The sequence below is a fragment of the Equus caballus genome, chromosome 29, assembly GCF_041296265.1.
Source record: "Equus caballus isolate H_3958 breed thoroughbred chromosome 29, TB-T2T, whole genome shotgun sequence".
Classification (NCBI taxonomy): domain Eukaryota; kingdom Metazoa; phylum Chordata; class Mammalia; order Perissodactyla; family Equidae; genus Equus; species Equus caballus.
Window position 1 is genome coordinate 14,186,103 of NC_091712.1, and position 15,251 is coordinate 14,201,353.

Sequence of the window (15,251 nt, forward strand, 5' to 3'; positions counted from 1 at the left end):
TGGGTAAATGAAGTGCATCCTGTGTGACTCTCCTTGGAGAGGACTCTTGGAAGCCTAGACCTGGTTTCCTCCACACTTCGCCCAGCCACATTTTCCCTGTACTGATTCTGCTTCATATACTTTCTTTGTAAAAAGTCACAGCCCTGAGTGCGACTGTACCTTGAGGCTATGATTCCCCCTACCGAATCACCAAAACTGGAGGTGGCCTTGAGGACCCCCAATACAGCTGCCATGCAGAGAAGAATGGGGGCAGGAGATGGGAAAAAGGTAGGGGCTTCTGTAGACCCGTTAGGGCTCTTAGGCCCTAGTTCCAATGACTCATAATGTTTCCGAGTTACCCTGGTGCAGTTATAATTAATTATTCCTTTTCCCCTAAGCTAGTTGGAGCAGAAGAAGACACCACCATGGGGAGAAAACAATAAAATAAGTGGACTCTCTTACACTGGCATCACCAAAAAAGATGGATAAAATTACCCAAATCTAAATCTGTCTTTAAAATACATTTGAAACACTGAGTCCATTAATCAGTTCTGAAATTCAAAGTGCTTCAGCCATTTGTTTTATGTAATGGTATAAGAAACATGCCAAATCATTTCTGACATTGGCTTTAATCTTTTCAAATCTGAATATTTTTGGTTACCAATAACGTATCAGTCAAAATCTCTGGAATTCTCAGAATTCCTACATAATTGAGAGCACTGATAATTGTATTTTGCTTTGTTGGGAAAATAGGCAATAAACTGACGTGGATCATAAACCTGACTTCCCTGGGAGAATAATAGCTATCTCCTTTGATCCCATCTATGATGGTTCGTTGAAAGGATTTTTAACTGGTTACTGCAATAGTCCATAATGACTCAGACAGAAAATGTACTAGAGGCTTTAAAAGTAAGCCATCTAAAAATCAGCAAAAACACTACTGTTGGCATTACAAGTCTTCTCCAGATAGAATGAGGAGTGAGGAGTAAATGGCAGCGTCTGTGATCTGAGGGATAAACAACTTAGGTCACTTAGGGTGCTACAGGATACTCCCTTGCCACAATGTCACAGAAATAAAATTTCTTTACTCTTAAAAATGCAACTTTCTGAAAAAACCTAGTGCCAATTATTCGAGGATTTGTTAACAATCTAAATGCAATTTCAGCTAACCCCCTTTACAGACAGGCATTAGAAAAATTACCTTGGTTTCCCCTGTTCCATCTCTAAAACAGACCCCCCAAGGCAAGTGTCAGCCACCACAGCCATAGGACATCAGGACTGAAGAGGTCCTCAAATACGTGCTCCAACCTCCTTCCTATGACAAGGAGGCAGCAGCCCACGCAGGCCCAGACAGGGAGCATCCAGACAGGGGCAGGCAGGAGACAGGCCCCTGGGCTCCTCGGGCCTCCTCTGCACTGCCCTCCCTCCACCCCAGCAGCGCTGTGCCTGGCACCTGCGCAGAACAAGTGCCACTGGACAGTTGCTAATTAGGATCTGGTATGTGCCGAGTTCAGCTATTCCACAGAGAATTACTTAGCTTATAAATTACTCTGGATGTGAAGGACTGGCAGGCTTTGACAAGAAGGTATAGAATTACATAATTTTGTTCTGAGATGTAAAACTGATTGCTGAGATAGCAAAACCAATGTAGACCACAAAATCTGGTTCAAAAGAAAAGGTTTTGTTTTCCTGTATTGTTTCCTGTGGGCAGAAAAGATCAGGCTTTGAACAATCGAAAGTTCAGTATTTTCTTATAATAAGTTTGATATTAGCATACAATTCCCACCATTTTCATTAATTCAGTGAATTAAGTCATTCACTTAATTCAAAACACAACTGTTGAGCCCCTGTGAGGAGCAAAGTGTGGAGGCAAATGCAAAGATACCCTGAGGCCACGCCTTGCTGAGCACACAGCCAAAACCAGTGACTGGACACGGATGTGCACCCCGCTGGGATCACCCACCATGCGTGCGGGCCCTGCGCAGGGTGCATCTCGCTCCGCAGGAGGGCAGCTTCTCCAGAACTCTGGCCCACTCTGAACTGTCCTACATCTGCACTGATTTCTAGACCTGCACAGAGAAACGGGACTTTCTGCACATTCAGAGTGAAATCTAAGTAAGCAAGGCAGATGAAACAAAAACGCAAAGATAAGAAAAACTTCAAAGATGTCTAGAGCAGACCAGGGGTGGGGAGCAGGAAACTCCAGCGAGAGAAGAGAAGCAGAAGGAGGTAAGGATATAAGCAGAAAACCGTTCAAAGACCATGTGTCCGTTTCGTACACTGCCAACTCAGCCTGGAGAACACCTCGGGCCCAAGGACTCCCTCAGAAGCACAGAGATCTAAATCAAGTGGGTTCTTTTAAAATTTTCTTCTGATTATAAAAGAACTGCATGCTTACTGCAGAAAAATTAGAAAATACAGAGCACTACAAAGAAGAAAATACAAATAAAAATTTAACTTTGGAAAATACAGAAAAACATAACAGAAGATATACAACCCAACACAACCAAGAAATAATCACTATTACTATTTAGGTGTGTCCCCTCTCAGAAAATCTTCTCTTTATGCATACTTATACAGATGTGCTACGTGCATTTTTTGCAAACTAAGACATTTATATATAAACATGTACAAATATACATGTGCACACACACAAACAGAATACTGCCCATTTTTCTGTTGGTGTGTTAGCATGTTCACTGGATGTATAATAATTCTTTAATACATCAAGGTATTACTCCTTTTTCATATGTATTGCAATATTTTTCCCATTTGATGATTTAATTTTTAGGATCCGTTTTGACAAGAGTTTTCACTTTTAGGTTATTTCTTCCATTGCTGTTTGAAACTTACATGCTTCCTCCCCCATCCTGAGATCAATATTCACTTACATTGTTTCTCGATGTTTATGATTATATTCATCACAGTTAACCCAAAACTTGTCAGCCCACCAGAGACCCATTCTGGCACATGGTGGTGAGGTTGCCATTTGGTTTTTCAGGTGGGTTCAAAGTGCTGTGTATACTTTTATAAGAACTGCTATCAAATGCTGCCCCCATTTCAGACCTGACCTCTTCCTGGTTTGCTTCCAAGGTACGTGGAAGCAACTCTTAAATGGGAAGGTCAGTCTGTCTGTATCAAGGAAACATGGACAGAAAAAGATGGCCTGGGCACAGCAGAGCCCAGAGCCCACTCTCCACTTTTCTGCTGGTATCCATCACCTCTCCTCCTGGTCAGTTCCAGTGTTCTGAGGTGAGGTGCTGCAGTCAGCATAAAAAAGGACGCGAAACCAAGACAAACTAAGGGAAGACGGCAGAGACCCAGGTCAGGGAAGAAACTCAATCCAACCGAGCAAATGAGAACTACGCTCCAGAGCAGGGGCTGCACTCACTGAGAACGTATGTTGTCTTAGGTACTGTGCTCAGAGCTTTGACGGATTTCGCAGTCAGTCCTCTCGACAATCTCACGAGGAGGTACCAACTATCTTACAGATGAAAACCTGCAGTTCAGGAAGACCACGTGGATCAGATGCGCAACATCACGCAGGCAGGGATGAAGCTAAGCCTGCAGCTCCAGCAGGTGGATTCCAGAAAGCTGTGCTTTTAATCACCACTGTCTTCAGGAAATCGTTCCAAGGTGTTAACTGTCCTTATATGGTAATGTCCTCAGGTTATCAACAAAATTCAGCTTCCTCCCAAGATGTCTCGGGCAGATGACCAAAAACATCAACCATGTAAAGTAGGCAATAAACCAGAGCAGATGTGGAAAGTGTAGAAAGGGTTAGCCTGTGCTAGCAGAACGGGGACGAAAGGTCCTCGGAGTTTAAAAGTGAGAGCTTCTTGCTACCAGCCAGCAGGCTAGAGGACCTAACAGCAGCACACAGCTGTGGTGGAGTGGGGACCAAGCCCACCCGCCTGGGGAATGCCCACCTGGAGCCTTTGCTCTGGGTCTCTGCTCACTGAGCAATCTCTGACAACTGCATCTGGGGGAAGCACGGGTCAGGAGAGAGGGTACAGTAAAACGCACAATGAGACACACCGGCATTCTGGATCTGACCTGGCCTCAGCTGAGTGTGTACTGTGCAAGCAGCTTTCTCCAGACCGGAAGACCCAAGAAACCAGACACCGGGGCAGGGAGATGCTTCCAAGAAAAGCAGGCCAGAGTCCAAAAGAGGCCTCCCTCACCCACTGACCTCACAGGGCCCTGCACGGCCAAGAGACCTTGCATCTACCCACAGCTTGCGCAGCTCAAGGATGACTGCAGAGCCAGGGAGCTGTCCAGAGGGCAGGAGGGTCCTGTCAAATTCAGACGGGGGAGGGAAGTCCAAATACACGGCCTGGGCCTAAAGGACTGACATTCCCTGTGCCCCAAATAATGGATGTGCCCCTTTTTAATGGAGTTATGGAAGGTGGAAGAAAGTGGCGCTGCAGCATAAAACAGAAAAGCGCCTGGGCAGGGAGCTGCGAGAACGCCATGGCACATCTGCCAGGGTGGATCATGACTCCCAGCCTGCCTTCTTTCATTACTTCATCCACTCCACCCCTCTCCTTTCTAGGTTTCTTCCACGTGCTGGCCTCTGCATTTGGTACAGAGAACGCACCCCGAGGAAGACACAGTCTCCATCCTAAGAAACATGGAATTTAGTTGAATAAATAGACCTACTATCTCTTTATTTACAAACCATAAAAAAAATAACCTCCAACAACAGAGGAATACACAAATTACGGTGAACTTAATGCCACTAATTTTACGGTACACTTTTATTCTACTTGCCACTAAGAAAGAAAGAAAAATGCTGCCCATGAAATTTTGACAAGCCAGGGCCTGCCCCCCTTTCAGGCTGTTCCGATGGGGGCTGGTCTCTCGGGAGGGCGAAGCGCAGGCAAGCCAAGGGGGCACCCGAGAGGCCGGCTCCGGGCCGGGACAGCTCAGAACGGGGTGCACGGTGGGAGGAGCCCCAGGGGACCGGCCATGGGCCACGTCAGGGCCTCACGTTCCCTGTGGGTGGGTGGGGCGCCACGGAGGCGCAGTCTAAGCAGGGAGGCCAGGCTGCGCCCACGCTTCGGGGCGCTCCCGCCGGCTCCGTCCGCGGCCTGGGGAGGGAAGGGCGGAGGGGTGGACGCCGGGAGAGGCCGTGGCCACGGGCCGAGCGCGAAGACCCGGAGAGAGGGAGGAGGACACACCGGGCGTTTAGGGAAGACCACAGGACTCCGGGGCTGCTGGCTGGGGACCCAGCCTCACGGGGGGGACGGGGGGGGGGTTCCTTAAGAAAATATGCGCTGGGGAGAGAAGGCCGGCAGGAGAGAAAGGCCGGTGACTTCGGATGCGGACGCGACGGTGCCGAGGGGTCTGTGGACCCCCTGCAGTAGGAAGCATCAGAACACGCGCTGACCGCGCCAAGATGGCGGCGGTGGCTCCAGCCGGAGGGCCTGGGACCGCGTGGCTCCGCGGCGCCACACTCGGAGCTGAGGGCCCAGGCGCCCGCTTCCCGGGTACCGAGCGCAGACACTGGCTGCGCGCTCCCGCGGCCCAGGCCGCACCCCACTGCCTCAGGACACCACCTTGTGACGGGGCAGGGGCGCCCACGGCCACCGCACAGGACGTCGCGGCCAGCCTACGAGACTGCCAAGCTGACGGACGGCCGACCAGGCCGTGGCCAGTCCCGGAGCCCGCAGCGGGGCTCCCGCGCCCAGCCCGGAGGGGGCCTCGGGCCTCCCTGCAGCGACCTCGCCCCGCGCTAAGGGCTGGACCGGGCGCTCCTGGCGACGGCCGGGGCGGGCGCCGCTGCCCCTCCCACGCCCCGGACAGGCGCCAGCCCGCGGGCAGGACGCCCGGGCACCGACCGAGGGACGGCGACGCCGGGGTGAAAACGTGCTCCTGGTTCTGTAACCTGCGCAGCACGGCGGGGTCGGCCGTCCTGGGCACATCTGTCCGAGGGGCCGAGTCTGCGGCCTTCGCGCAGCGACGATGTCGTCCGGTGGGCAGACGCCCGTCCGCACAGCTCGGAGGGAGAGGCCGGGAGCGCAGGCCGCGGGCCGCGCGTCAGAGGGCGGCCAGGGCAGGAGCGCCGGCTCGGCACCGGAGCTGCATCAACGGAGCTGACTGGTGTGACAGCAGCGCGACCTCTGCCAGCAAGGGCACACGAGGACAGGCACTCAAGTCTACTCAGATCTCGTCAGAGCGAAAGCAAAGCTCAAACCCTCGTTGAGAGGAAAAGGGCAGCTGGGGATCGTCCCGCGAGCGTGTTGTTCGAGTCCTCCCGGACAGGCCCAGGCGCGCACACGCGGGACACACGCCAACCTAAGGGCGCGAGGCGGCGGCCCGGGGACCACGCGAGCGGCTGAGGCAGCTGCGCACGGACTGTCCCCAGGCCCGAGCGCATCACCGGAACCCAGGCGCCGCCAAACGACAAGAGCAGCGGATGGAATCCAACGCGATGCGCATGGCGGGGACAGCCTTTCGGGAAGCCTGCTCAGAAACTGCAGAAGCGGGCGAGAAACGCCTGTGAATCAAGCGGATTCCAATTCCCCACTGTCAACAAAGGGAGGGAGAGCAAGACTGAACTGCAGCTGATGACTGGGAATTATTTTAGATGATAAATCCCTGGGAGATTTTTTGACATACGAATCGGATGGAGCAGAAAGAATTTAGGGATATGACGCAACAAATCTCCTTCCGTTCCCATCTACCTACGGACACGAACAAACTTCCTCAGCACTTACACCTACAAAAGCAGAGGACTTGATGACTAGCACCTCACTCCAGTCATAAGTAATACCCACAGAACCAGCCCAGGAAGAAAGGTTTTTCCAAAAACTGACTTTTCTGTTTAATAATTATTCATTAAAATTTTAATATATGTGTTGTTTTTGATCAACTGTGGGTTAATGATAATAATGACACCTCAATCCCAAATTTATTTTTAACATTTAGAGACATAATTATGAGAAATAAAAAGTAAATTTAGACCCATATTTTCATAGAAAAGAAATATGATAGTGTGATAAATGACTTTCAGAAATCAAAATACATTATGTCAGGATAAAATTCTATGGAGAAAATGGCATGGAAATACAAGTTCAAGACAAAAAAAGAAGGACGGGAAACTTCCCATTGCTAAAGAAGAGCATGTTCGTACATTTTTAAATGACTGAGAGTACACTATCAAATCATTATGGTACTAAGATTTTATTTGAAATGTTTTTTAAGATGGAGAGTTTTATTTTAAAATAATGTTTACATCAGAAATTATATCCTTTGATAGGATGAAAACTTTTATAGTCAACATAAAAATGTCTAAGGTAGTTCATAGTTTTTGAAAATTATTTTCCAGGGCATGTAAACAAAGAGGAAAAGTATGGAAATCACTGGTCTTAGAGCTTTGGGTTCCTGTGGATTCTTAGTTATCTAACTGTGGAGGCGTCCTCTGCGGAACTGGACATGCCAGGGAGAAGCACAGAGTGCCAGACAGGGAGCTGGAGAAAGGCGCCTCCCAGGACACAGCGCACAGGAAGGTGACAAAGAGACTGGGTGACGCAGGCGAGTGATGACAGGAAGGGCAGGGGACGCTCCATGGAAGAGCTCCTGACAGAGCACAGAGGCTGCCATCCCAAATGCCTGAGAAAGGAGAACAGACCAGCTGCTCCTGCCATGATTCAGGAGTCCCACGCAGCCCAGGAACAGAGACGGCCTCAGACAAAGGCAGGCCACAAAAGAGGGTCGCCATTTCAGTATTTCTGAAAGAACGTGCAAAGAAAACCACAGCTCCTACTTTTATTTCTGAACTTGACTGTTTCTACCTTTGGCTTCAAGTCACTCAGGAGACAAGTGGTTTTTATTCCTTTAATTATTTCAAGAAACTGAGAAACACACAGATTTCACACTCACACGCACAGAAAGGTTTTTTATTTTTGTCCAAATTCTTTTTTAAGGCAAAGAACTTCTAAAAACCATACTAATTAAAATACAAAATGTAGTTTTTGCTTTCTCCTAATACTTAAGAGCAGGCTCTCATGTCTTTGAAATAATGAATTAAAATAGGATAGAAAAAGGAAAGACACTAGAAACTATAATTCTCCCGCACAAGCAAAAATGAAAGGTAGGGTGGGCTAAGTGAACTAATTTCTCCCTCCGGCTGCCCGGCCCCCTGAGGAACCCTTGGTCCCATCTTCACGGAAAGGCTCTCATACAAAGAATCTTTGTTCTGCAACGACCGCCCATTTGTGTGAGGAAAGGATGGAGAGAGCAGTCAGCCCGGCTTTGACGGACCATCCCTACCTTCAGCCAGCTGGGGAGGTCTAAGGAGGCAAGCACTCCATTATCGTTCTGTTTTGGTAAAGTTTCCAGCCTCCGTTCGAACACAGAGAAAAAGGTGCCAAATCCAGCCTAAATCTCTGCTATCCAGAGGGAAAAGGAATTTAACAGTCAAGAAACTCCGGATGACTTACTGCAGGCCCCTCGAAATCAGAATCGTGAACAGGCGGCGGGTGAGGAGCACGGCAGACAAAGCTGGTTTGTCAGACATCACGTGCTAGGGAGGGAAAGGTGAGGGGTCTGCAGAGCAGAGAGCTGCGAAGGCGCAAGAGCACATGCTGTGGTCGTGACTGTCATCACCCCAACAATGGCCGCCTACCCATAAACCCATTCTAAACTACTAAAGGAGTACCTCAATCTGAAGAAAAGAAGAGAGAACACCAGATTCAAAAGAAAGGAATCTAAAAGGTGCTGTGTGTCACATTACAACATTTCCTCCAATTAAAAAAAATAGGGGGGGCCAGCCCTGTGGCGTGGTGGTTGGGTTCAGTGCGTTCCACTTCAGTGGCCCGGGTTCACGGGTTTGGATCCTAGGTGCAGACCTACACCATTTATCAACCATGCTGTGGCAGCAACCCACATATAAAATGGAGGAAGACTGGCACAGATGTTAGCTCAGGGCCACTCTTCCTCACCCCCCAAAAAAAGGGGGCGTAGGTGGGACCTACAATTTTGAACTGTTCTAGTACTCTTAGAAGTATGGGGGTCTTGCAACAGAAATCTAAGTTTATCCAAGTGAAGAATATCACAATCAAATCAAGAATGTTTCCTGGCCTTGTCATTTTCCATCTTGGAACCGTCTACACTGAACACATCCTCTGTACCAGGCAGAGGAAATACTTAGAACCAATATCACATGGTCCTCTCCCTCTTGCTGGGGACACAGACCAGGAAATTGTTTTAAACGCCACTCTCCAGTTATGACTGTGAAGCAAACACTCACAGCTCCTGCGAGAGGCCCACCTCCCCCAGTCTGAGGGCCAAGGACACCTTCTGGAGGACACAACAGCAGAGCCGAGCCTGGAAGACTGAGGAAAGGAGCTGTATGGAAGAAGAAAGGGAAATACAGGTAACGCAAAGGGACATGAGGGCAAGTGGCACACTGGGGCAACCCAAGTGACTCAGTGTGGCTGCAGAAAAGAGGAGCAAAACAAGAGAGCAGGCTGGGAAGGCAGGCGAGGGTGGACTGCGAAGGGCCCTGCATCCCTTGCTAAAGCGTTCAGAATTTAATTCCAAGGCAACTGGGGAGCCGTTAAAAAAGTGTAAGCAAGTGACATAATCAGACTTGATTTACAGAAAGTCTCTTCACCTATCAACAGCACAGACACAGGACTGGAAGGGGATACGGTCGCAGGCCGGCCCAGAGGCTGCGCCAGTAATCCAAGGGGGAGGTGACGGGTCTGAGCCAAGGCAGCAGCACAGGGCTATGGAAGGGTAGTCAGATGCAAGGGAGGTTTAAGAGGCAAAAATTAATACGCCTTTGATTACCTGGATGCAATGGTGTGCTGATAAATGTTTAATAACTGCCTTAAAAAAGAAAAAAAGAAAGAATGTCCTGATTTGTGGCATTTGCCAATTTACATGGTGTAAAAACTCCCATCGTGGCTACTGCATGCTCCCAATACAATGTCACTGACTTGGAGCTGGGAAGAAACGTGCCCAGTCAGCTGGTGAAAGCCACTGTGAGTCAGCTCCAGCACCACAGCCAGCCTGTGAGAACCTGGAAGAGGGACGAGTCCAGGAAAACTCAAGGCCTTCCCTGGAGTGGGGACCTGGGCAGGGCAGGAAATGCAGGACGTCAACCACAGTTACTAAGTTCTGTTTGTGACAGACTGAGTTAGAGGAACCTACTTTCATCGGCAGACATAGGTCCCTCGTCTTAAGGAGCAAAGAATAGTCAATGGCAGCAAGTACCACATGAGAGGTCAAGAGCTAACGGAGGAGGTGAAACGTCCTTGGGCAAGCTTTCCAGCAGCCTCCAGGGAAAGGCGGGGTAGGAGGAAGATGCTGGAAGAGTGCCGGGAAGGAAAGAAGCAGAGATGGTACAGAAGCTGTCACTAAACAGAGCAGTAGAGAGGAGCACCTGTGGGAGACAGTGTTATTTTTCCTTTTCTTGTTTTTAACCCATGAGATTCAAGTATGCTTACATGTTGAATTTAAAGATCCGGCATTTAAGGAGAAACTGAAACAATACACAGAAGGGTCGGGGTAGCTGATACCCTGAGTTCCAGAAGAGGAAGGGGGAGGAGGTCTGCAGGAAAGGTGAAGGGGGCAATACGCCTCCCTCACTCGTCTCTGGGGCAACTGCCATCAGGTCAGACAGCCGCTGGGTCTCCTTTCACCATGACAGTCAAGGTCTGTGCCACCTGCTTAGAGGCTCTAATGCGATTTCACGTGCATCTTGTGAGAATGCTTTCCGAATGATGTTGGTCTGACTCCCAAGTCACAGGAAGCAAGAAAGCAAACCTCCAAGTATGCCAACCTTATAACTTGCTTTCACAGCGCCATCAAGTGCAAAAAACTGTTCATGATTCCCATTTTTCATTGTCCCAAACCCCCATCCCCACCACCACTTTCCTTCCCTCGCAATATCCTACCCTCCCAATGGCTTCCCCCTTCATCAGCCCAGGGAAAATATGCTGTCTCTTTTACCCAATACATTCAAAACTTACTTCACAAGTATTTGATGCCTACAATGACTCAGTCTTACTCTTAGAAACACTGATTTTTTAATAAATGCACCAAATTCTTTCCAATCAAGTCAGCGGCCTGCTTAACATCACATTAGCGTTCTACCACGTGAAAACTGCTACCTAACCATTACTGAGCAGTCATCAGCTCTGACAAATGAACTTACTGTCTTAAATATGTTTATTTTCTAGTCAGTTTAGGATCTTCTCTAAACTAGAGCTTAGCGATTTGCCAAGAGTCAGGGACACAATCATGCAGGACTCAGCTGGTCACTACATGATCATTTAACAAGTTTCTCCTGCTATACTTTTCTACAGGAATCTCACTAAGAAGATTTGTGTTCCCTGTCTTGTACATGTTTTCTATCTCCTCTGTAGCCAGAAGCCAGGGAACATCGAGATCAGCCAGGGGCTGAAGGGAAAACCCCCTAGGAGAATTGCACACACACCCAGGACAAATCACAAAAATCGCAGAATAATCTGGTGATGAGAAGTTCGGCAAAAAGAAAACACCTACCCCAACCACCCCATTCAGCTCTGAAATGACAAAATAGGGATAATGACACTTCTATTTAAGGCTTATATTTTGCTTTCTGTTATACACTGTCTAAAAAAACACTTCTGATCTTTTGAGAATTTATGCAAATCTCAATTCTTAAAGGAAAATTTCTGACTCTCAGGGTAGAAACTACTGCCCCAGTACGTACGGAGAAATAATCCAGCTGACCAGCAAGATGAGGATAGTTGCTTCAAATAGGAAATTCTGAAACCTAACTTACTGCGGAAGAAAGAAACCCCAAGGGAACCACCATCAACGATACACTTGGGGGCCACTGAAGGGATTCCAGTGGTACTCTGAGAACCACATCTAGGAGAAAATAAGACTCAGGCTAGTTACCAACAGGAGGCTTTTTTTTTTAAAGAAATATAAATAAATTAGGAACCTACCGTCCGTCTGAGATTTACTGAGGAATATTGTGCTGGCCCGAGGATGGTCTGAAGGATTGAATTCCATGTTCAAATCTTTAAAGAAAGAAAAAGAAAATATATGAATATCCATCTGATAACCAAGGAGAGCCAAGATTAAGTTTCAATTTTTCAATGTTAAATTGCTAATACACTCAAGGATTCTGGCAAAACCCCACAGTGATCAAGTTAATAGTTCTTTCAGATTCAATTGAGAATACCGCTATTTAGAAATCTGAAAAAGTCACACAAAAATTAGCCACTTGGCTGGAGATCTATTAGCTTAAAACTCCATTTTCCCTTTAAACCTGCTATGCATGCAGGATGCTACAAAACAGAAGGACAGGGTTCTAACACGCAATTGAAGCGAGTTGTGCACGACCACTGACTGGTCTGAGTCCACAGCTGGTGAAGGGTTTCCCTGACAAAGGTGAGCACAACAGGCTGCAGCTCAGCAGCTCGGCTGAGGCTGCACGCACACACTCCGCTTAATTACGATTGCTGTTTTCTGAAAAGGCAAAACTTATCCTTTAGAGCAAAGGCTGCAAAATTGGCCATCTGTGGGCATAATCTGGGCCACTGGATGTGTTTTCTTTGATTCACACATTTTCTTTCCTTTTTTTTAAATTTGAGCCAATATATAATGATTTTTATATTTCAAACACATACCACAAAGAAAGAAATACATATTTCTAGCTTCTCTTGAGCAATCAGATCATTTGGCGACACCAGGCCCCCAGTGCAACTGAGAATCCCATCAGGAAAGAGTTTTTCCAGATTAAGAAAAAACTGATTCCATAGGGAAAGAACGGTTAAACAAAAAAATTAAGTTAGGGAAGGAAAGAGAGAAGACCAATATTGGAAAGTCAGAATGGTCTTCAAATCAGCTTCTAGCATCAGAATAAAAACTATCCTGATTCAATTATTTCGATAAATTTCCAAAGAAACCCAGTCAACACCAATAAAAACAGATGGTATCCATCCTTAGCTTTAGTAGCTAATCAACAGATGTTAGCTCAGGGCCAATCTCCCCCACCAAAACAATAAAAAAAGGTAAATAACAAATGTTCTACTAAATTTTTTGGGGGGGGAGGGAGGACTTCTAAATATAAAAATGAGGGCAAGTATGTAATCCCAGCCATGGCAGATACGGTTAACTTCCAGAATCCTGAACCCGTGGTCCCACAGAAAAGCATCAATTGAAAACAACGTGCACGCAGCGCTTCTCGCCCGGGCATACCAGGAACTCAACTCTAGGGCCTTGGACACGCCAGCACTGCAAATTCCTTCTGTGTTCCTTTAATATCTAACTCAGACTCACTGACCAGATCAGAGTCCTTTAAGACCCACTATATTATTAAAATTATCAGTAAGGGTTTGTAGAATACCGCAAGCAAGAAGTGTAAAGCTTTTCTGTTTGAAGCCGACAGTGGAGCCAAAACAACACAAGACTGGCATTTCTTAGGGAATTGAGATCCTGCTTTTAAGTCCAACAAGTCCTGGGAGACAACCCCCAACGCCTGGAGAGTAGGATCTGGTGCTGTAAGGTCTACAAGCCCTCAAAACGGCTGAGAATGGCAACGTCACCGATTCTGAGAGATGGCTTCTAATAAGAGGGCATTGCTTTAGTAAATGCCAGCGCATCTAGATGGTGGAATGCCATGCCGCCATTAAAAAGTCACGGGGAGAGTATTTCCTTCACGTGCAGATAGGTACATCACAGGTCATTAGGTGAAGAAAGCAGCATGGTATCGCTCTGGGGGGGGAATATGCACAGCACAGAAAACTGAAGATATACACCAATGTTTGCTTACCTTTGAATACTGCAATTGAGGGATTTTTTTTTTTTTTTTGCTGTTCTGTGTTTTCTAAGTTTTCTGCATTGAGCATTATTTTTGTTAATCTGTTTTAACTTTTGTAATTTAAAACATATCTTTAAAAACAACACATGAAAACCATTTGAGCCTTTATTATCCTCTAGATGGCTAGGCGGCTGGACATGCCCGTGCTGGTGTTCCGGGGAGAGGCCCAGAGCTCGTGCCGTGGCTGTTGGACCCCCTCCCAGAAGTCAGAGGAGGACATGCAGACACCAAGAGTCTCCCCATGAGCAGTGTCCGCTTGCTGAAGGAGCTCCTGACAAAACTGACCAACTCAGAGCGGCCCTTGGGCGGAGGTGCCCTGGTCCCATGTGTGGCGACACTACACACCTCCTGGTCTGACCAGGCCACGGGGAAGGGGAGGACGACTCCTCCATCTTCCACGCAGAAAACCAAAGAGCGGGAATCACATGTCACACTCTCCTGACCAAGTGTGACACAAGGAAAAGGTCACCATATGTTTCCTTACGGACAAGCCACAATTCTAGGTCTGATGGGAACACTCACTCGTGTCACAGATGGTTTCCTGCGTGGGTAGGAGGCCACATATCATCTCCACCCAGTTCAGGGACGCAGAGCAAGTCATGAGGAGCCTCCAAGACCAGGCTTTCATGGGATACTCACAGGTGGGCAAGTGAGGCCGAGAGAAGGGCGTGCCCAGCTGGGTAGTAACACAACTGGACCCAGACTCTGGTCCCCAGCTGGACTCCAGAGTGCAGAGCCAAGTCTCCCCGCCCCTGCTCGGCCAGGCCTTGCCTCAGACCCCGAGCCCCAGAAGGACTGAAGCGTGAGAGCTAAGCCGCAGGAGGCAAAGGCTGATGCAGGAGAGGTCCAGAAGCTCCTAAAGCTGGGTCCACAAAACCACCTTTCTCAAGTTCTCCCTAGAACTTAAGTTTTAGTATAAAGATCTTGGATAAGATAACTAGGAAGTTTCCACACATAGGAAAATCCAGGAATTCTTTGCTTCTGGACACAGGGATACGCAGTGAGGCTGAGGAAAACCGAGATCATCGGCGAATTTTTACTTGAAAGCAGGCTCGGATATTTATAGATGTTAGGGGGCAGCTTTTTCATGAGCTGCAAGGAACTACTTTGAAAAAAGCACTTAACAACATGCCGTGTGCATTTTCTCCAATCCTAACCCATAACTGTAGAGTGCAAAGTAACAAAACTCGACACCAGGTGCCAGCTGACCGGCTAACTCTGTACAGGACAAGTCTGAGGACAGGTGTCTCTGAGTCACCCCTCGTATGACGGCAGGCCAGCCTCAGAACCCCGCTTATCTAGCACTGACTCAAACAGGAAAATGGCAGAGCACAAAGGAACGAGGAAGTGCCAGGTGCTTCCTACAACTCAAGCTTCAGAGTGCAGTCCTCGATCTGGAAGAGACACAGTAATTACAGTACGTGCTTCGGCAAGGGAACTG

General features: G+C 48.0%; 1 protein-coding gene across 21 annotated transcripts in view; it reads right to left on the reverse strand.

The window, feature by feature from the left end:
* Positions 1-15,251, reverse strand: part of CCNY (cyclin Y) — a 306,663-nt gene that overhangs the window by 51,430 nt on the left and 239,982 nt on the right. For all 21 annotated transcript variants that reach the window (XM_023632302.2, XM_070255157.1, XM_023632300.2 and 18 more), the window contains one exon: positions 11,931-12,005. In XM_023632302.2, coding sequence (XP_023488070.1) covers positions 11,931-11,997 — 67 coding nt within the window. In that variant the 5' untranslated portion in view covers positions 11,998-12,005. The remainder of the gene's footprint in view (positions 1-11,930; positions 12,006-15,251) is intronic.